The sequence below is a fragment of the Stegodyphus dumicola genome, chromosome 8, assembly GCF_044657685.1.
Source record: "Stegodyphus dumicola isolate Sdum_Otavi_A_Nest chromosome 8, ASM4465768v1".
Classification (NCBI taxonomy): Eukaryota; Metazoa; Arthropoda; class Arachnida; order Araneae; family Eresidae; genus Stegodyphus; species Stegodyphus dumicola.
The window spans coordinates 8,642,663-8,666,286 of NC_140775.1; the positions used below are offsets into that span (position 1 = coordinate 8,642,663).

At 33.3% G+C, this 23,624-nt stretch overlaps 2 protein-coding genes across 4 annotated transcripts in view; both read right to left on the reverse strand.

Annotated features, from left to right (window-relative positions):
- The window catches only part of LOC118182313 (neprilysin-1-like), a 94,099-nt gene extending 91,873 nt beyond the window's left edge, over positions 1–2,226 (reverse strand). Inside the window, exon 1 of the mRNA XM_085822895.1 lies at positions 2,132–2,226. Within this exon, the coding sequence (XP_085679021.1) occupies positions 2,132–2,226 (95 nt within the window). The remainder of the gene's footprint in view (positions 1–2,131) is intronic.
- An 18,632-nt stretch (positions 2,227–20,858) lies between these two features.
- Positions 20,859–23,624, reverse strand: part of LOC118182308 (uncharacterized) — a 54,564-nt gene continuing 51,798 nt past the window's right edge. For all 3 annotated transcript variants that reach the window (XM_085821557.1, XM_035351644.2, XM_035351646.2), the window contains one exon: positions 20,859–22,055. In XM_085821557.1, coding sequence (XP_085677683.1) covers positions 21,688–22,055 — 368 coding nt within the window. In that variant the 3' untranslated portion in view covers positions 20,859–21,687. The remainder of the gene's footprint in view (positions 22,056–23,624) is intronic.

A 23,624-nucleotide genomic window follows, 5' to 3' on the forward strand; every position in this document is an offset into this window, starting at 1 on the left:
AATTCAAAAGAGAATTTTTCGTGGCGTCTGTGCGTACGTACGTACGTGTCTCGCATAACTCAAAAACGAGTAGCCTCAGAACGTTGAAATTTTGTATGTAGGACTGCTATAACATGTAGATGTGCACCTCGTATTTTGGTTGCACTCAGCCGCATCAAAAGTATATAAATATATTGTAGAGACATTAGGATTTTTTTTGGAAGCGAGAGAGATTGAAAAATGTGCAACGCCTTCTCCGGGAATCGAACCGCGGGCCTCTGGAATACCGGCCCAGCGTGCAGAATTACTTCACCACGAAGGCACGCTAGGAAAGAGGGAGAAATACCTTATATACTCTCCCTTTTAAAGGGCAACTGGGGTTTTTAGGGGATCCAATCGCCAAATCCTGAGTGTGGAGAGTCATCATCCAGAACCCTTTTTATTAGTTCGGGCGCCACTGTAGAGCCATTAGGAATTTTTGGAAACAAGACAGACGGAAAAATATGCAACTTCTTCCCCGGGAATCGAACCACGAACCTCTGGAATACCGGCCCAGCGTGCAGAACCACTACAACCACGAAGGCACGCTAGAAAAGCGGGAGAAATACCTTAAAATATAATTATATTTATTATTATATTTATTATAATATGTATATATATATCCACTCTGTTACTCGGCTCAATGAACTCAGTTTCTTTATTCTTATATGATTGTAAACTGTGCAATTTTTGCTTTAAAAATGATTGAATTATGTTGATCTTCCAGTTAAAGTTTTTATGCCTTTAGTAAATCTGCATGCAATATTTGTGGAGTTATCAACAACTTAAAAGTTGTTTAAGTGAAGCTAAGCCTAATGAATTTTGCGATGGCGGACATGTTTGTTTACATTTCAAAGTTAGAAAAATAGCGGATTTGTTGCCAATCTAGAGAAACTAAGCTTCGCAATAACAAAGATAACACTTTCTTTTATTATTGCGAATTAAATCATGCTTAATCCATTCTGGAATTTATTGGAGGAATTTGAAGTTTACTTCGTAATTTTTAATATAGATAGTTTGAATTTTTATGTATTTTTGCCTTGTCGGGAAGTGAGGTAGCGTTAAGTGAAGCTAGCGCCAGAGTGTCGCTATGGTAAACAAATCTAGTGAATTTTAAAAAAGAGTGCATTTATTCTATTGTGGTTTATGCGCTATTAACGGAATAGATTTAATTCAATCCAGTAAGTTTTAATGAAATGCAAGAAGAAATGCGTATACTTTAATATTCCGTGCAAGTAAGTCATGTGGTGTACACATCAGTTTTTTTTTTCCTTTTTATACTCAGCTCAGCAAATATTTCTATGTGAATTGTCGGTCAATTTACTTACGCTTTTTCAAAAATTTAAAATATTTATGACAAAACATGAACAGAAAGAGATAGTGTAATGAAAGCGATCAAGTTCATTATAGTACTGGGCAATGTGGACGTCTAGCACACTCAAAAACAGAGTAGCCCTTGGTAAAATAGAGAAAATCTCAAGACACTGCTTAAGCAGAAACAATCGTGAATAACATTACTTTTCAAATTTTCAGAATTTAAAACAGATAACCAGAATAACGCTTGGTGCCTGTTATCAAATTATAGAAACTGTTATTAGTATGTAATATTCAACTTTGTTACTTTGAAGTTTTCCCCGCCGTGATGGTATATAATTCCGTTTAGTTCACGTCTGTGATCGGAAGCCATTATAACGGTGCACTCACTCACTCATTCACTCCAATTCCAGAAAACGGAGTAGTAGCTGTTTTACAGTTCACGGAGGGATCACATTGGAAGCATGCCAAGAATAGAAATCTGTTACTCCTTCACAAACTGATTCATGTTACTGAGCGAACGAAAGTCTGATTGTCGAAAATATGTCGACGCTCTTTCTGGAAGAGTATTAGGAAAGGTCGATTTCAATTTTAGGAGAAAAACGAATGTTTATCTCTCCATATTAAAAGTAAGTTTAATTTTTTTCATTTTACAGCTTTCTGAAAATTGTTTATTGTAGAATTATTCTATTATTTTATTCTAGAATTATAATTTTGTGCAGAAAGGAGGTTTTAGAGAATCTTAAAACTACAGATATTTTAGGGAGTTAATGTTTGATTGAGATGTTTCCGATCTCACTTCTCGTACGATTCTTTTCGCTTTTTCTTCGTACCAATCTCGCTAACAAATTCCAATCCCATTCCTCGTTCGATTTTTTTCGCTCTTCGCTCCATCCTCGCTAAACGCTCTTGATTCACCGATTGCTCCGAATTTTTTCATCAAGGTTAATGTTAGGGAGCCATGAACCATAAAAGAGAATTGATTTATTTCAATGAGCGAAATGTTCTGATCCATTCCTATAAAAAGCGGTTTTGCTCATCTCTAATAGGGAAACAGACGCTATAAATGGAGGCATAGACATTTAAATATACTGGCAAGCTGAAAGTCCTTTTGAATTGGTGGCAGGAGAAGAGGTTTAGGATATCCTCGGATCCGTTTTCCCGGGGTCGTTCGTCGTAATGAGACGGCTATTGCAGACCAGTGCATTTATTTGCAAATTTGCTACTATTAGAAAATGTAACTTATTTCATTAATAATGCTTTCCTGCATTAAAAGAGTGTCATCGTGGAGAAAAACACAACCTTATTTCTCAAAAAAGTAAGCCATGTATTATTTTAAAAGCCAATTTCGTATTATGCGCGATCAAAATAAAGAACAATACACATACTTGTGTATATTTTGTTCGATTCAGACCACGTTTTCTAAGAAACTCAGCAAGAACATGTTTACTTTGCACACGCAGAGTGGCCTATAAAATTATAGCCCGCTTCCGAGGATAATATGACAAAATGGCTATGTCTATTGGACGCAATGTGTACAGAAAATGTGAACAGTTAAATGAAACTAAGAGACAGCTTTTTGGTGACACCGAGTCACAGGGCAGACGGCACTATGCAAACCGAGTGCGAGGCGCTGCAACCTCCTCCAAAGAGCGTGTAGTAGGTACTGCAGGGAGATTAATATTTTGTGGGCCAACCTATACATCATTTTTAAAAAAATTTACTTTGTGGAAGTCTAAGCAAAGGACAAGTCGCAGTGTTCGGTTTATGAAAATGAGAAATGCTTACCAATGTGTCAATCTACGTTCTCTTCCAGGTACAGTGATTGGGACGGTAGAAGAATTGGCACTCCAAGATAAATTTTGAATCCTGAAATAAAATAATGTAAAATGTATTTATAACAGAATGGTGTCATTTGAAAAATTCTATAATTTTCTAGCAACTTTGCGATTTTTTTTTTTTTTTTTTTTTTTTTACTGTTTATAGACTTTACCTATGGTAATAAGCAAATATCGCTGCTTAAGATTATCAAGTTTAGGGTATATTTTCATTGTATTAAAGTAAATTATCAGTTTGTGATTGATGACTGGAAAATAAAAACAGTTGTCTTCAAACTAACACTATCAATGAACCAGAAAATTTTTCTTTTATACAGATCTTTTTTGTATTAAGCTGTTACTCGTGCATAAGTTTCCCTTTGTTTCCTACGGATTTCAGTTCTCGAAAAGTTATTCAGCTTAATTTTTCATTTTATCCAAACGTCAATATTTGTTTTCTAAGGAAAACAGACAGTGAACCAAACTTTAAGTATTGCGTAATAGAGAAACATGCGTGATTCAGGAAAATGGAAGCATTAAGTTTACTGCTACGTCTACGTCAAGATATATTAATGGAGTATATTGATCCTGTGATGTCACTGAACTATGCCATTCGATACTAACAGTAAACTTTACAAAAGAAGGATTTGGATTATTTCAGTTTATTTAGACGAACCTTTTTTTTTAAATTATTATTTCTAATATTCCTCTGTTAAATGTTAATTTTCGTAACATGGTTTCGAATATTGCATTGCTGTTGCCGAAACCCACATGCAAACAACGTGGCTTCAGCGATATTTTTATTATGTAAGTCTTCCATAGCAATATTTTTCATGTTTCCTCTTCAAACTCTCTAACATTTCTTTTCTAAATACTGTGCTTATCTTTTAAAAATCCCGTATTTAAAAAGAAATTTTCTTCGCTAGAGATTTGAAATTACTGACATTTAAAGATGAGTGTTTTAGAAACAACTATAAATACTAAACGAGAGTCAAAAATACCGTAACATGTTTTTAAAAATATAATTTTACGCATAAGCCATCATAAATCATCTCACATTTCAGTCCTGTTCTGAAGTGATATCGGAAAAATTGTACAAGCAATGCTAGTACAGACGTCAGTCAAATTCTTAAAATGGTAATAAATACCGATTGTGCTTCACATTTAATATGAGCCTGGGTTAATGGGAAGAACGAGGTTAGAATAAATAGATTAAGCCTTCTGAATATGTTCCGTGCAATGAAAATGAAGCCAGGAAAAATCACGATATGACGTTACGACTTATCACGGCCACTGAGTCTAACTTCTGGTTGGTTTTGTTTACATTCTAATCGGTGTACATCATAGAACGTTTATAAGTCTAGCGGTCTAATTTTAATACTTAATACAAATTAATATTTACATAGTATATAGTATTTATTATAGATTATTACATAGCATATAGGTTAAAGTTAAAACATTTGCAGTCACAAAGACTGCAAATGTTTCAAATTTAATCTAGGTATATGAAAATGCGTAAATGGTAACTATAAGATAAATGTATACATGATAAAACCTGGAAGACAAGTTTTATGAAAATTATAGCTAACGCCGTTTTCAAGAGCCTGCGGATGTTGATATTTGCTCTAAAAATCAGTGCAATTTTATTTAACAAGATGCTTCGAGGCTTAACCGTACGCTTTATGGTGGCCATGATAAGTAGTGACGTCATCTTGTTGACATTTTCTTGGCTTCACTTTAGTGACGTCCTGCCTACTCCACCTATTTTAGCCTCCTTGACGGGAAGTATGGAGAATAAAATAAGTATTTAGATAATGAAAGCACTCAAGTAACAAAAATATAAAATGGGCATTTCTAATTATTCTGTTAATTCAGTCGCTAAAAGATTTTTAAATAAATCTCGCAACGGTTAGAATATAGAAAGGGGATTTTTAAAGTATGTAAGATTTAAGTAATCAATAAATGACAATCATAAAATTATAAAAAATTTCTCTGGGTTAATTTTAATATTTTTTTTTCTATTTAAATTTTATCTCTATTTTGAAACGCTTATTTATGAGGTGATTTTTTTATTTGTCACCAATATTGCTGTTGGCAATGGAAGAAGGATTTGGATTATTTCATTATGGCAGAACAACACGAGAGGTAGCTACCTAAAGGAAGGATTATTTTATTTATGCGAGTACGGTAAAGCCTCGAGGGCTATCTGCCTAATGGGAGAGATGCCTTCCTGAGGAACTTTCCATGGGAAACTATCTCGAATACACGTTGCACATGGGAAAACCATGAAAACGTCCGTATAGTCGGCTTGTTTGCGGTATTCAAACCAAACCTCGGACCGAACTACCAGTGTTTAGCGACTTTACCGCTCGGCCACTGGTGGGTCCACCTAAAAGAAGAGATGTGTTCTTAGAGATCTTCTGAAATAAAACTGGCCTATATTCATTTTGCATTCGAGGATACCGCATTGTGAAAATCACCCCTTGAAACTAGTTCTTTCTCCAAGATTTGAACCCTAATCAAACTACCTCTGTTCAGGATTTATTCACTTGATCACAGCTGGGCGTTCTATGAAGACGGAGTAGATAGATTGGTAGATAGTCTTGCGGTATTTGGGAACTCATGAAGCTTATAACCAGATAAGTGTGTTAACATGGAATTATTCAAGAAAGCTTACGGAAATAGATCGGCTGAGTTGTAAAAAGAAAAAAATGAGAAGCACTTAATTAGGGCAGAGTGGACATAATTATTTCTAACTTTGAATGAATACGCAGAGTAGTATTTATATAGCCTACAACAATTAAATTACTTAATTATTTATTAGAAAGCAAAACCAAAAATTGAACGATGCATCAAATTCATTGATGTACACTCTGTATTAAAGAAAAAAGGCGGGGGCAGTTTAATATCTTTCGTTCTATTGGTACGACTATCGAAAATTTAACTTGCGTTTTTCATGTCCTTGAAAGCGCGACTTAGCATATGTATTAGATTTTTATACAGCATTGTTTTAGCATAGGCGTTTGAACACAAAATCTTACTTTTCTGAAATGGCATGCTGAATTTTTTCCATATTTCAATTCGGCAACTCAAATGATTCCAAAGTGTCAAGTTATGTAAAAAGGGTACTAGCAGGTTTTTAACAAATTAGCTCTCAAAGCTTTAGCTCCTAAATGTTAATTGAATTTTGTTATGTGTCTATTAACCAATTTTTTTAATTAAACTTATTTTATAAATTTTTGTTGAACGTTTTGATTAAAACTTGTAAAATTCTTACCATATTCTTGAATGTATTTCTAAGCATACCTGCAAAAATGAGTTTTTTTTTTTTTTTTTTTTTTTTTTTTTTTTTGAAAATTTTGCAAGTTCTACGTGAACTTATACAGTGTCGGGTTTTGAAATTTGTCATCTTTGTTTTTATGAATAATAAAGTCAAATAGGGTTTACGAATCTAAAAATAACGACTACGATTAAAGAATATAATATAAAAAAATTTGAAAGAATAAACGAAGCACCTTTTTTATCTCTCGTGCACAATGAAAGTGGAAAGGAAAGTAGGTTACCATAAATTAAGAATTTCGCCAGGTGAATTATTCTCGGCTCAAACTGAAAAAGTGCGCCATGTTTGAATTTCTGGTTAAGATTCGCATCAAACTGATATAAAATTTAATATTTAGACCTAATGTGAGTCGTAAAATCGAAATATGGTAAAAACTCGGAATGTTATTTCAGAAAGGGTCCGATTTTGTGTCAAAATACCTACGTTGGCACAATGCTATACATAAATTTAATACATATCCTAAATTTCGTTTTCGAGACATGAAAAACGCAAGTTAAATTTTATGATTTCCCATTTCTTTCGTGCAGAGTGTAGGTAATGCATTACATAAAAATCACATAATTGAAGAGAAATGGATCGCAGTGTACATTAAGGGAAAAGGTAAAATCTACTCCGTGAAGTTTATATTTTGTGAGAAAATTCTGGTTAATATCATGGTCAGAGCAATTGTCATTTCGCAGCCGCTTTATTCTTCAGAAAAATCTGACTTTCTTGGAAGCAACAGAGATAATACAGTTAAAGTAATGATAAAAATAACAACATATTATTTCTGTGGTTGTTAATAAAAATCCCATTACTATCGAAAGCAGTTTCTATGTAGTATGAATAAAGATTTCATGGCATACCGGATAATATGCCATGAAATCTTTATTGGAACCGGAATCTTTAATAGAAAATGATGTGGTGTGGTGTATATAATTATGGCAAAGCACACTAATGCTATCTGCCTAAGGGGAGGGATGCCTTCGTGGAGGACTTTCTAAGGGAAACTCGTATACACGTTACACATGGGGAAAACCACGAAAACACCCATGCAGCTAGCCCTTTCGCGGGATTCGAGCCTCGGACCGAACTACCAGTGTTCAGCGACTTTACCGCTCGGCCGCTGTTAGGCCTATTGGAGAAAGAAACAAACGAATATGAGATAACTGACAGTACTACAATTTACTTCTTGAGAAAAGAAATTTTATCTTATATTTCTCTAAAAATTTCGAGATAAAAGAAACGAATTCAAATGAATGAAAACTTGCAAAAAATTTCTTCATTTAAAATTCTCCATAAAAATATAAATTCTTCTCGATTCAGTCACTAATCATGCATAATAACCCTTAAATATATATTAAAAATAATCTAATGCTGATTCCACATGACTTCGTAGTACGGCCTATTAAATATTTTTTTAGAACAGCAATAAAATGATATTAAATATTGTTAGCTATTTATTATTAGACTAAATACATATAAAAACTGTTATTATATATGTAGTTGGGTTTCATTATCTGCCAAATGTTTTTTAAATTTGAAAACATGAATATTTTTTTCATTTAAAACACTCCTGTAATCGGAAATGTAGGACTGCGACTAACGATTGTGAAAATAAAGGGTGAGTAAGGTGAAGTGTACAACTAAAATGTTGTAACAGCTTCAAATGCAAAATTTCAACGTCCTACGTCTAATCGTCTTTGAGTTATGCAAAATATATGCTTATATACGTACGTACAAACGTCACGAAACAAACCCATTCTGAATCCCTTTTACAATCGGTTTTGGAAAAAAGATTTTGTTATGTCCATACGTACAGATGTCAAGCAAAAAAAGTCGCCCTAATGGATGTAATGGAGTCCGCCCTAATGGAGACTGTCAAAATGTATATTTCCTTTGAAATATGATATTTTTTTTCTGCGAGTGCAATACTTCGTACAAGAAGGTAAAAAACTACCGAAATTCTTTACATACTTAATTATGATGCAAAAACAAAGTCATGTAACTCATACATACAACAAAAATTATTCCCATTTATAAAGGAAAATTTTCTCTCATCTTTCCAGAAAGACACAGGGGGGAAGCAGCTTAAATCCGATTATCATTGCTTTCAGTCATAATCTGGAGGTAAGATGTGTTGAGGAGAGAAGAAAATTAACACTTTGCTCAGTACAACTTAGAAATACATAGCATAACATAAGTACTTTTATATCCGAAATGCTTATTTATAAAAGAAAGCGCTGGAAAATATTTATAAAATGTTACAAATATTTCAGAAAAAATTCTGGAGAAATAAGAAATCAAAAACTACTTTTCCCCCAAAATGACTTTACGAGAGAAATTCAAGCTGCTTGGGTTAAACGTGGGGCAAAAAGATGCAAATGGAGTTAATAAAATTCTTTAAAAAAAGTTTTACTTTTTAGTAGATATTATTAATTCTGTATTAACACAATAATTTAATTTATTCTGATTAAAACTCCTCCAACTGTTGTGAACAACACGTAGCGTAGAACTGGCTTTGTTTCTCCTATGTTTATTAATAAAAGAAAATATTTTTGTAAATTTTTATAAATATTTTCAGGATATTTTTTGGAAAATTTGTCGAGAAATAAGAAATCACACGTTTTATCTTTTCCGCGAACTCGGCACTTATAGCTCCCCATTATTCAAAAATTAATTTTGGTTTAAAGAAAAATTCAATAAAGTTAAAAAAAAATCTATTTAAAAATCTTACCTATTAGAAGACATTATTAACTCTGTATCAACATTATCATTTAATTTATTACGTTCATTACATTAGCATTAATTCATTCGGAAAATTTTTCTGTGCCAGCATTATTTTTACATTACTAAAAAAACACTCGGAACTAATGCATAGGAAAATCTTTTTGATGCATTTAATACCTCTTTGTAATAAAAGATATAACCTCAAACACGTTTCCTAAAAGTAAGAATGACGAAATACCGTCTGCTACTTCTCGTCCATACCGAGTTTATCGATTTGGTTTTTGTTTAACATTTGCATTATCGATGGTTTTGCTGACCAATCGTAGGTGGGCATTTAAAGACGTCAAAAGCCGCTCCATTAGTTTGAATTTGTTGCTCAGTTTTAAGCATAGTTACCCTTTCTCAGAATTTTTAATTATTTATAGTTTTCGTTATAACAAAACGCTCTATATTCATATCTTTCTATAACAATAAAATGATACAAAAATAATTCAATTACTTTTTTAGCTTTCCATGGCAAAATATTCTGCTTTTAACGAAGTGATATTTACAAACACTTGTGTGATCGCGATATATCTTGACTTCAATTTACTTTTAATTTTAGATTGTCCAAGTCTCTTTTTTAGAATAGAAATGTATAAATAATGTATCACGATATGCTATTTTTGTAAAAGAAATGCATAATGTTTCTATAGCTGAAATTTATTATAGAAATGTACGCTCATTCTATATAATGTTGTATAATGAAATGTATGTAAGTATAATAAGACATAAACTATCATGTATAGTACAACGTGAAACATGCAGTGTCATCTTTCTATCTTTATAGTAGAGAATGTCGCTCACTCTTTACGGAAATAATTTTGATAACTATTTTTTATGAAAAATGGGCGTATTTCATGCGGTGATTTGCTGCTGTCTGATAGCTTTAATTCTTGGTCATAGCTGTAGCTCGAATTTTCCATAAAATAAACTTTTCTTAGCACCGTCATGTCAATTTTGAACTACACCTCTTAGGTAATTGCCAAAGTCCGTTAAATGTTCTTAGATGGCGTTTGGCTAAGGCTCGTTTAAAAAAAAAAGAAACCGAAAACATTCATAGGAGAAGCGTCAGGTAATTTTTGCCAGGTATTTCATTAAGTGGCACATCTTTTTACTCCTGTTCCTCATTCTTTCTTTGCTAAACAAACTGCAGTGAACTTAGAGGTGTGAGTTGATGCTTTGTCCACATTAAGCTCAACTTGACTGATGTCCTTTTGATGCTCGAATTTCTTCTTCAAAAATTGGTTCTGAAATATTTTGCTGATTGTTCAGTGAATTGCAAAATGTATCTGAAAATTTCAGTGAGTGGTCCCATATATTAAAACCCGCGCTGTTTAGGACGAGAAGCCCGCGCATGCGCATTGAAAGACATGTTAACAAAGGCTCCCTGTAGCGCCAATCACCAAAGTGAAGCTTTTCTTGTACCCTGAGATTAAGCTAACGGAGTCAGTGTGATAACTCATGTCATTACAAAATGGAGCAATGAGTTTACATGAAATTTGGTTCAAATAAAGAAAACGATGACGAAGACACATTGAATGTTAGTGTGAGTGTACGTATCGAAACAGTAAGTAAAATGTGTGAGTTTAAACGCTTTAGAAACGGAAAGAAAGGTGTAAAGGATGAGTAGCATTCGGGTAGACAGTCAACAAACACAAACCCAGACAACATCGAAGGAGTGCGACAGATGCTTGCGAATGATTAGCAGCTATCTTTGATAATAATAGCATAAGATTTGAAAGTAAACAAAGACAGTGTAAAGCCCTATTGTTCACGAATGTTTGAAAAATTTGAAGCTGGTACCGCACATGTTGACAGAAGAGCAGAAGCAAACTCGAATTTAAACATCTGGCGATTTCATCGACATGTCTCAGCGGAATCCGCAGTTTTTTTTATACCACTATTACAGGTGCTACCAATACGATCTGGAAGCCAAGTGACAATCAATAGCATAGTATTCTTCATTTTCCCCGCCTTCCCAAAAACGTCTGTTGGCAAAATTCAAGATTAAGACGACGTTGATTGCCTTTTTCGATAGCAATAAGAACCTGATCCATCATGAGCTTGATCCAACGCGAGGATCGAATTTTCAAGGCTTGATCCATTTCGAGGATCGAACTTGTCATTAAGAGGAAGTTTTGAAACGGCTGGTGGTAAGCATTTGGTGGGTTCGGCAAGAACTGTACGGCATTGGACAGTAGAATTTCCTTTACTTCAAAGCCTGTCCGCACACTGATAATCTTTCCTGCTCAACGCAAGGTGTCAAGGTTCAACACTCTCTTTATTATCCAGATATGGCGTCGGCACCTTTTTGTTTCCCCGGCTTAAATTAATCTTCGTAGACGATATATCTTCTTTTAACATTCCTTATAAGGCTTATACTTTGCAGTCGTTGCGAATATCCAATAACGCGTTACCAGGGGGTTTCGAGCGATTCCACAGTGAGCGTTCGCTGAGAGTTTCCAACAGCATTGTAACCGATGTTAGAAGTGTGTTGTAGCTGACGGTGATTACTTTTAATGCCAATAAAAGTGTTTTGTTTGTAACTCTTGTTTTCTTTATTTTGTGAGACCATTCAAAAACCTTTCAAACCCACTTTGTATTTCTTGCCTTTATTTATTATTTTATTTAAAGTTTTAATTTACCCCGTTGTAACAAAATTCTGCAACTATCATCAATCTCATTGGGATTTTTTTCCTGCACATTGCAAAGCCATTTCGTACGGTCATTTTCATTAGTTATGCAACAGGAAATTCAGTTTTCTTTCATTACAGTCCCTTATATATACCCATGCCTCCTTGAGTTTTAAAAAAATGCCCATTTAATCAACAGCTAGGTGTTTTTGGTAAAATTTTCTCCAATTTTGTTTTCTTTAGGCAGTATTCTTTGGCAAAAGCAAATAAATTTCAGGCTTAAATATCTTTAACTTTTAATCCTCATTAATGATTTTACGTGCAGTGCCAAAAGACAGTCCCATTTCCAGTGCGATGGATCTTTGAGTCGTCGATTTTCTTTTAGAATCAGACTTTACTTTCTTTTTATTTATCCGTATTCGAACGTTCTTAAAATGAGGTTTTAGGGCCACTTTCCATTTTTGCTTTCAGCTACATGAGCTTTCCTTTTCCAATTAAAATATGCCTTTTTTGAATTTAAAATATGCCCTTTTAATGTCAATTGAGACGATGAGCGTATGAAAGTCAGCCTGTCTGTTAGACTGGACGGTCTTTAAGATGTCCATTCTAACTATAGTCCAGTTCAGTCTATCCAGGATTGCTATAATATGTAGATATGCACCTCCTATTTAGGTTATAATCGGCCGTACCAAAAGTATATAAACATATGTATATATATATCCACTCTGTTACTCGGCTCAGTAATCTCAGTTTCTTTATTCTTATATGTTTGTAAATTATGCATTTTTTGCTTTAAAATGATTGAATTATGTTGTTCTTATCTTCGGGTTTAGGTTTTTTGCCTTCAGTAAATCTGCATGCAATATTTTTAGAATTATAAACAATTTAAAAGTTGTAAAAATAAGTGCAGCTAAGCCTACTTATTTTTGCCATGGCGGCCATGTTTGTTTACATCTGAAACAGAAGACTAATAAATTTGTTACCAATCTTGAGAAAGTAAGCTTCGCAAGAACAACAATAACGCCTTATTTTATTATTGCGAATTAAATCATGCTTAATCCATTCTGGAATTTATTCGAGGAAATAAGTGTTTAAGATTTACTTCATAATTTTTAACACATATTTTGAGGTTTTACGTATTTTTGCCTTGTCGCGAAGTGAAAACTGAATTAACTGAATCGTCTGTGAAAAACTGCTTCTTTTTTGTTTGTTGTTGTTTGCTTAATTTCTTTTATGCATCGTTTTAGATTTATTATAGTATTTGAATGGAACATGTGGCAATGATTAGATAATTCTTAAGAATTATATAAATGTTGTGCTTTCTGAGTTGAAAAATGAATGGAATGGAACGCTGTTAAGTGAACCTAGGGCCAGAGTGTCGCTATAGTAAGCAGATATAGTGAATTTTAAAGAGTGCATTTATTCTATTGTGGTTTATGCACTATCGACCAAGTAAATTTAATTCGATCCAATAAGTTTTAAAAAATGCAAGAAAAATGCGTATAATTTAATATTCCGTCATGTGGTGTACATATCAGATTTTTTACTGTAGCTTTCGGGTGCTGTGGCCCAAACTGTTGCCCCACAAAACAATATTGAACACATCTATTACATATTTCCAGAGTCATTCTGACTAGAGGGCGCTGTGTTCGTCCCAATAGTCAGTGGCAGGCAGGATTCTAAAGGTGTAGGACGTGGAAGGCAGGGATGCCTAATAATATATCTTTAATTGATTGAAATTCTCGTATATTTTCTTGTAAATAAATGTTGTTATTGCTTACAAAACCTCTTATTATCTCTTGCACCTTTAGTCTCACAGAACCATTAGATGCAAAATTGGTGCATCTTGTCCGCGAATGTGGAATATCGGAAGTAATTAGTCATCATGACTGGATTATAGCTCTGAGAGGTTTGGATACTTTACGTACGCTTTTGGATACGTAACATTGCGTACTGGACTGTGGAGGTAAGATCTTTTGAACTCACAAATTCGGAGTTAATATGGATAAGCTTTCGAAAATAATTGAAAAAAGAAGTAACGTTCGCGCTAGTGTTACTAAACTAGTTAAAAGAGTGCAGAAGCTCGATGAAGCTGTCGAAGACGTAAGTTCATTATCAGAACTACTGGAGCTATTAGAAACGAAAGAGCAGATCTTGAAAAGCCATGATTTAGAGGTGGAAGCACTCATAGCCGATCCGGAAATATTTTAAATTGAATTAAAAGCTTCGGAAGAATATGATGACAAAATATTGTTCGCTAAGATTAAACTAAAGAGCAAAATTAAAGAATTAGCAGCAGAAAATGTTCAGCGGACTTCTTCAGTTCTTAATACATCTAAAGTTTCGGAAAACACCGCTACGGCTTTAAAATTACCAAAGTTAGAAATTTCGCGATTCTCTGGTGATTCTGGCAAATTTATGGAATTCTTAAACTGTTTTGATAGTGCAATCGGTTCAAACAGTTCACTTACGAAAATTGAAAAATTCCAATATTTAAAATCTCTTCTTTCTGGTCCTGCATATAACGTTGTTGCGGGTTTTGAATTAAATGAGGAAAACTATGACTCATGTCTTGAGCTTTTAAAACAAAGATATGGTAGAACTGATTCTATTATGAATTCTTACATGACTAAATTATTAAGCTTAGAACCCGTGAGATGTTCGTCTAATGTTAAGGGTTTGCGTAAATTATACGATGAAATAGAAGTTAATATAAGAAATTTGCGTTCATTAAATGTAACGGAGGGTTCATATGGGCATTTATTGAATCCAATTTTATTGAAGTTGCTACCACAAGATTTGGTGTTAGATTTTCACCGAAAACGAAACAGGAAAGTGAATTGTGAGGTTTCGGAAATTATTACGTTTTTGAGGAATGAAGTCGAATCTAGGGAAATTGCCGAAACTGTGATGAGCCCCCTAAAAAGTTACGAAACGAAACGATCCTTTTCCCAAAATTATCAAAGTGGTCAAACTTATCGGATAAACTATTCAAAGCCTAAAAATATATCAACCGCTTCAGCGTTAAATACACAAATAAAAAATGTTTGTTTATTCTGTGACGGTCATCACGATTCCGTAAGTTATAAAAAATTGGATGCAGAAAAAAAAATAAATAAGCTAAGGACTGAAGCTAGATTCTGGTGTTGTTTTAAAAAATATCACATGTCTCACGTATGTAGGGCAAAAATATCGTGTAAAAATTGTTTAAGCAATTTTCATCATGAGTCAGTGTGTAGAAAAAATAAACCCGTTAATGTTACGATGAGAGGTTGGGAGAAGCAAGTGGAAAGCGAAACTGTTTTGAATGACTCATAATCTAAATCTAATAAAAACGCCGAGAATATTTCTGTGTCTCATAGTAATATATGTACCAAAAATAAGCCCTTTTTACAAACATGTACAGTTTTAGCCTGTTCGGATGAAAATTCAGTCTTAACTAATGTTATTTTAGAGAATGGTAGTCATCGAAGTTTTATTTCATCTCGATTAGTTAAAGCATTAAAATTAAAGCCAATACGCTACGAAAGAATAGCTATTTTTGCTTTCGGAGACAAAATGTCACGTGAGAAGGAATACGGTATCGTTTCATTGACGTTGCGCAATAGGGATCAAAGTTCGAAATCGTACGAGTTAGAAGCTGTCATAACGGAATATATATCTAATTTGTCCTTGAAAATTCCTGATGTATCTATTCGCAATGCGTTGAAGAAAAGAGGTTTACCTTTGGCTGATTCATTTTCTGGCGACTGTCAGACGGAAATACTTATCGGATGCGATTCATTTTGGGATGTTGTTTATGACGAGAGAGTAAAGTTAAATGAAAACATTACTGCGACAAATTCTTGTTTCGGCTGGTTACTAGCGGGAGTGGAAGGAAGTAATAAATTGACTAATAATTATGAAAATGTATGTTTAGTCATGGACTCTTTTTCCATTTTGTGCGATTTGAAAAAATTTTGGGAAATAGAAGAATTTCAGTCAGACAAACAAAACTTTTCTGAATGGGACAATCAATTGATTGAAAAATTTGAAAATTTTTTGGAATTTAATGGGGAAAGGTACGTTTGTAGATTGATGTGGAAGGAAAACTTGGGACCTGCAGTTGGGTTGAATTCTAATTATGAGGTTGCGAAAAAGCGTTTTGATTCGTTAAAGCACAAACTAAATAAAAATCAAGAAATTTATGACCAGTATAAACAAATTATATCGGATCAGTTAGAATGTCAGATTGTGAAAAATGTGTTAATGAAGATAAAAATTCAGGATATTATATGCCCCACAGAGCGGTAATTAGGGATGACAAGGAAACAATTCGAGTTAGAATTGTTTATGACTGTAGCAGTAAGGCTAATGAAAATAATAAATCTCTTAATGAGTCTCTAGAATCGGGAGTAAATCTTTATGCAAATTTATTGTACATAATTCTTAAATTTCGAGGATATCAAGTTGCATTTTGCGGAGATTTAGAGAAAGCTTTTCTTATGATAGAGATTGCGGAGGAAGATAGAAAATACCTTAAATTTTTGTGGTTTCCCGAAGAGGTAGGCGATTCAACCGAAACTCTCCATTTAAATCGTCTCCCATTCGGTTTAACTACTTCGCCATTTTCCTTGGCTTGCGTTTTGAAATTTCTTATTAAGAAATTTAAGGAACATCATCCAAAATGTTATGACATGTTAAATTCTTTTCTTTATGTTGATGATCTCTGCTGTGGAGCCAATACCGTTCAAGATGCTTATCATTTGACGTCTACGACAATAGAGATATTAAAAGCAGCGGGATTTCATTTGAGGAAATAAAAAACTAATTGTCCGGAATTGTATAAACTTTGGAATGAAAACGGATATGAGGAAAATACTAACTTCGGGCAAGGAACAGGTTTCTTGGGATTAAAGTGGGATCCGATTGAGGATAAAATTAAATTAGATTTAAGAGATGTTAGGGATTCCATTGATGCTAGAATCACCAAGCGTCACATTTTGAGAGTTATTTCAAAGATATTTTATCCATGGGGACTGATTAGTCCCTTTGTAATCACTGTGAAAATTCCTCTGCAAGAGATGTGGGAACGTGGTCTACAATGGGATGAAGTTTTGCCAAGTGACCTACATAATAAATGGAGAACCTAGTGTTCTGAACTTTGTGAACTTGAATCAGTTTCTATTGAAAGAAGGTTTTTTGAGAGTGTAGAAATAAGTGAAGTTTCTCTTCGTGTGTTTTGTGACGCCAGTCCCAAGGCATATGGGGCTGTTGCGTTCCTAAGGTACGTGAATTACAATGGCCAAATCAAAGTGAGCTTTATAATGTCAAAAAGTAAGGTTGCTCCTTTAAAAACTTTGACTCTTGCAAGATTAGAGTTAATGGCAGCACTCCTCGCTGCACGTTTAGGAAATTATTTACAAGGTCTATTTCCTAATTTCGTGAAACAAATTTTCTTCTGGAGCGACTTTCAAATCGTCCTTCATTGGTTGAAAGGATCTTCTAAACAATGGAAACCATTTGTCGCCAACAAAGTAGCTCAAGTGCAGTCGCTGACTCTACCAGAGTGTTGGAACCATTGCAGTGGCTCCGATAATCCCGCAGACCTTACTACTAGAGGAGAATCGGCTAGGAGGATTCTTACAAGTTCTCTGTGGTGGTCAGGCCCTGTTTGGTTGTCTAAACAGCTTTACTCGTGGCCTCTTCAAGAATCGCTACATCATTTTAATGACATCTGTGAGGAACGCGTTATAGTGAAAGAGCGACGGACTGCACTGGTTAATTCCATGGTAACCATTTCAGCTAATGGAAACTTACCTACGTCATCGTTACTGGACGTTAATGACTTCAGCGAATTAAATAGATTACTGCGTGTTACTGCTTGGATTAAAAGGTTTGTGCACAATTCTAAACCTAATTCTACAAAATTAAATGGACCTATATGTGTTCTAGAACTCGAGGAAGCTTTGCGTTTTTGGATCAAAGCTACTCAATTCAAGCATTATAGTACAGAAGTTACCCAACTTCTTTCTAAAGGAACTATCGATAAGAGTTCACGCATATTTAATTTGAATCCTGAACTTGATGATAATAACTTACTTTGTTTAAAGGGACGTTTACAGTTTTCAAGTAACGATATGCGAGCCAGACATCCTTCGATTCTTCCATCTAATGATAAATTTGTTGAACTACTTATCTGTGATTCTCATACTAAAATGTGCCGTTTAGGTGTTGCAACTTTAACACATTTACGAGAACAATTCTGGATTGTTAAGGGTCGTCATTTTGTGAAAAAAGTGTTAAATAACTGTCTGATTTGTAGACGATTCAAAGTGAAATCTGGAATACAGGTGGTTGCCCCTTTACCGCCTGATAGAATTCAAGAGCATCCTCCATTTGATATATGCGGTGTGGATTTTGCCGGACCATTTTTTGTTCGTGATTTTAATTCAAAGTGTTATTTACTTATATTCAGTTGTGCAGTGACAAGAGGTATCCACTTAGAAGTAGTTCTTAACATAAGTGCTGATTCTTTTTTGTTAGGATTCCGACGATTTGTTTCTCGTCGAGGATTATGTTCCACTATATATTCTGATAACACCAAAGCTTTTAAAAAAGCAAATAGTGAATTGAAAAAATGGTGGAATCAGATAGATAATGATCAAGTTAAAAATTTGTTTGCTTCTAAAGGTATAGTTTGGAATTTTATAGTTGAAAAAGTCCATGGTGGGGAGGTTTCTGGGAAAGACAGATACAAACGGTTAAAACCTGTTTAAAGAAAATTGTTGGACGATCCCCTCTCTCTTTGAAGGAATTGGAAACTGTTTTTTCAGAAATTGAAGTTCTGGTTAATTCCAGGCCTATCACGTATCTGTACAACGAACCCTCAGAACCCTCTCTACTCAGCCCATCTCATTTTCTTATTGGTAAAAGATTGATGTCTTTACCTGTAATAAAACATAAAAATGAAAATTTAAATGTTAATAGGAATTCTTTGGTAAAGAAATATAAATATCAGCAAACACTTTTGAATCACTTCTGGAAAGTGATTCAAAGGTGGAGAAAGGAATATTTACTTAATCTAAGATCAGCTTATATTTCTCCACAACCAGGTAAAATAGTTTCATTTAAAGTGAATGATATTGTTTTGATTAATGATGAGCGTTATCCCAGAAATATGTGGATGATGGGAAAAATCTTAGAGCTATATCCAGGAAGAGATGGAAAAGTTCGTTCTCTTCTTATTCAGACTCCTAAAGGACAAATAAAACGCTCAGTACAACTTGTGTATAATTTGGAAATTAATCCTTAATTGTGTTAGTTTAATTGAGTTGCAACATGTTAATGTTCTATCTGTGTATTAAAAATAGTTTAATTGTGCTTATATTTTAAGGCTTGATATTTGAACATTTTTTCTTTGGAAGTTAAAAGTGTAATTTGTTTTTGTATGTCAAGTGACTGAATAATTTTGAAGTTTTGTATTTGATATAATATGCTACTTATATTTTATTCTTATAATTTTAAATGATTGTTGAATGTAAATTTAGTTAAAATTCAATGGTAAGTGAACTCAAGTGAGTTCAGGTGGGGAGTATTACATATTTCCAGAGTCATTCTGACTAGAGGGCGCTGTGTTTGTCCCAATAGTCAGTGGAAGGCAGGATACTAAAGGTGTAGGACGTGGAAGGCAGGGATGCCTAATAATATATATTTAATTGATTGAAATTCTCGTATATTTTCTTGTAAATAAATGTTGTTATTGTTTACAAAACCTCTTATTATCTCTTGGATGCACCTTTAGTCTCACAGAACCATTAGATGTAAAAACATCAAAAAGGGAAATGTATAGAGTTCTCTTTACTTTTCATATCTTCGACATATCATATTGTATATGACAATATAGACGACATTTGCTTTGTTTAATGCATATATGACATGTTCTTTGAAGTCAGCTGCTTATCCAAGACGATTCCTAGATATTTGGTAGAGCCCTCTGTTGGAAGAAGTTGATTATCAGTTTGTAAATTAAGCTTGACTGTTGTATCCAGGCTTTTTACTTAGATCAAGATATGTATCGACGATCAAGGTAATTAAGTTTCAGGTGATACTAGTACCTTCCGTCGCCAGGGATAGTAGCTTATTAGCCATTTAATTCCTGCTTGCGAATTTATTTGTTTCACAACAATCCAAGTGCACGTTCGTCGGGACTGTTATTTTCAGACAGGGAGAGAGATTTGAATGATAATATTGGTGTTGATTGAATACGTGTCTACACATTAAGGAAAGTGTATTATACTTTCATATTTTTCAAGATGTTTAGATTAATTTATGTTGTATAGCAACTTAGTTTGCTGCTTAGAAGCAATTTGATATGCATTATGAAATGATTGAAATGTAGGTTTGTTTTTAAAAGAAAAATAATTTTAAAAAAAACTTTAAAATTTTTTATCATTTTTATAACTTATATTAACACACACACAAAAAAAAAAAAAAAAAAAGAAAATTTTCATCAAACAAACACAGCAATCAAATAATAAAAAAATCAGTGAAACTATACAAATAATAAATTACACTTGTACTTAAATATTTTAAAATTTTCTCAAATCGCCTAACACATATTTTAAATTTCCCAAAACGAAATCAAAAATTACAAATATTTGATAAATGATATAAAACATGGCAATGTTCCCAAATTTAAATGCAGAGTCTTTTTTCTGCCTAATCATTTTAGGTAACCTATTTACGTCAAGAACACATTATTGTGCCGTTAATAAAAAATATATTGACAATGATAAATATGTTAAAAAATAATCATTATAGAACTGAGGGAAGTATGGGCTCTAGAACAGGAATTCTCATAGTAAGTAACGCAAAAATCTTGAGGGTGATGTAAATATTTTCAAATTTGACATTTTCTGCCTTTTTACATATTCAAAGTTTATATAACTAGTAATATATTCTTTGTATAATGCTTTTATATTAAAAATATCACAAGATATTCTCTCTTTTTTTAAAATTAATTTCCAGTTTCAACGTCTGAAGCAGGTGCTGTTGTTTTCAGTGGGCGAGCAAAATCATACCTTGCCAAAAACAAAATATTTCCAGACCTCACACTTTAATATTTATTAACATGAGCTTTCCTAGCTAACTTATAATCAATTATTCTAAAATAAAAGTCAGCACTCTAATAATAATATGTATAGATAACAAATGTTTGTTGCCACATTGTGCTTCATAATTTTCTAATTCGCTTTATTTCAAGTAAATACATAGATTTATTAATAAAATACATTTGAATTTTTGATTGCAGATATCAGGTTATAGATTAGGCAAGCGTTTTGGGATTTCAACCGCGATATGAAAAATTGGACAATGAGTTTTACCTCTATTCTTTTTTAAGATACTTATTTATGTTTTACTAAGCCTCGAAAATTTATCGTAAATAAGCGGCAATTTATGACAAATTAATGTCTTCGTTCAAGAGAAGGCGGTTTTGAAAAATTTAATCTGGGTCATAGAAAAAACAAAAATATGAAAGTTCCTGCTCTAGAATTTAAATTTTTACAGTTTTAAACTTATTTACAGATCATTAGATGTAGCCAAAAATATTGAATTGTAAGCTACATTTAATTCTATATAAATTTTGTTTGTGTTCAAAGTACTTTTGCAACAAACTTTTAATAGCTTTTCTTAAAACAACTGATATTTTATAGCATTTAGATTAACTATATGTATAGAAAATACTGTTATACCAAGAATTCTGTAAGTGTAACATTATATCTTGTTTCCAAGATGTGGTTTTAAAATTTTTTGCTCTTTTTTGCAGCGCTACTTAACTTCTTCGAGGTATATTTGAGTGTGGCATTCGATTTAGCAACGAGTTTCGCTTGAAGTATAGAATACTCAAGTCTGTGTCATCTTTGTCTTCTTCTTCGTCAATAGTTTTCGGCCAGCTAAAAGTTGATAATAACTTTCTTCCAGTTGGATTTTCTTGAGGAAATAATTTTTCATCCACACTTCGGTTCACATCTACAAACAATTTTGGAGGATCAGTATTACTTGTTTCGTTTGTCTCTGTAGATGAAGTGTTTTCCATGGTTGTGCTTTCCGTAATCGTGGTTTCCGGGAGCGGCTTCGTCGTCGTTGTGGCATCCGTCGAAGTCTCGGAAACAGCAGGTGACGTTGATTTGGTTTCTTTCTCTAAAATAAATAATTGAACTTAATTATAAGAGAGTATTTTACTTCTATTTAAATATTGTCATCTTTTTTAATCTTTCATTACATCTTCCAAACAATATTTATGTTAGAAAAAATTAGTGTCACTTTTCCTTAATGAAACTCGGCAACAAACAAACCAGCGCCAAACGATATAATGCCCAGAGAGGATTCTATCTAAGTTTTGATTTAGAAGTCTTAAAAAGATTTTGTACTTGCATTAATTGTACTTGAGTCTAAGATTTCCCTTTTTAGCCATGTAACCTTCTTTTTTGGAATATACTCCTGATATTATTGCTTAATAGGTCAACCTGAAGGTATTTAAAACTTATATATGAGTCTCTTGTAAGTTCTTTTCTACGATGCTTCAATTTTAATGTTTGTGAAGACTTAATTTTGATTTGTATTCTATTTGAGTTAAGCAAACTCTTTAACTTTTTAAATAAAAATTTCCTTCTTACTCTAACTTAGATTCTTTAATAAATCTGTGCTAAATAAAGGATAGTGTACTTAAACGTCTTATGTGTATTAAATGCAAGACATGTCAATTTAAAATTATAATATCAAGTAATCTGATTTGCTGAGCTTCCAGATTTTTTAAAAAGGGATATTTCGAGAGTTTTATAAAAACTGACTTTTCGCTTTGACTGCGATTAATTAATAAAAGCATTTCCTTGTATTAATCTCTAGAATAAATAATCTAAAATTCCGTTCTAATAGGATGGCAGGTTTGCTTGTCGCGCAGGATGGCAGCGTAGTTGATGGAAACTGTACGTGTACGTTGTTGAGCGCAGTTTCAGAATTCTGACAATATGATAAGGTTTGTGAGAGTTAGAAATCAAACGTAATTCATGTTGATGCAAAACCTCTTTCAAGAGTCCAGTGGAAGGGGAGTCAAGAAGCTCGAGCTTTATCCCCTGCAGTTACCTAGATCAGAATTAGGATCTACATAAGGCATTAGCCTCGTTTAAGTTGTATAATCCATCTAATGCAGGCCTTGCAGTCAGCCGCCCTGAATAGTGTAGTACTTAACAGACGCCGACTGTAGCTAGAAACTAAGGATGCGGGTTTGACTGTTGGTAAAGTTTGGATATGCGTGTACTGTCCTTTCTATTTCCATACACATATCAGTCTACCTCAGCAATGCATTTAAAGTAATGTTTTTTTAAAAGACTGCTAAATGACCGATTGGTTCAGCCATTGTCCACAAATGGGTTTGAACACGTATTTGGCAGCAGGGCGGGGAGAATTTCTTGTAGCTAGAGTAATAAATTAATATTGGAATATATTTATCGGTTGACAAGGAGTTTTATACTATTGTATTTCTTTTGTATAACTATTAGAAAAATCGCTTTTTTTATTCTGCTCTAATAAAAAGTAAACTAGGTAAAACTAAAATAACTTTAAAACCTTGTGTGACATACTTTAGTTCTCCGTCCCCTTCAAAACTGTTCTCTTCTACATTTTTTACTTATTCAGTGTTTGCATTATGCTTACGAATGCTTTATAAAAATATTTTAGTTAAATAATAATTAATACCATCTATAATTCAGT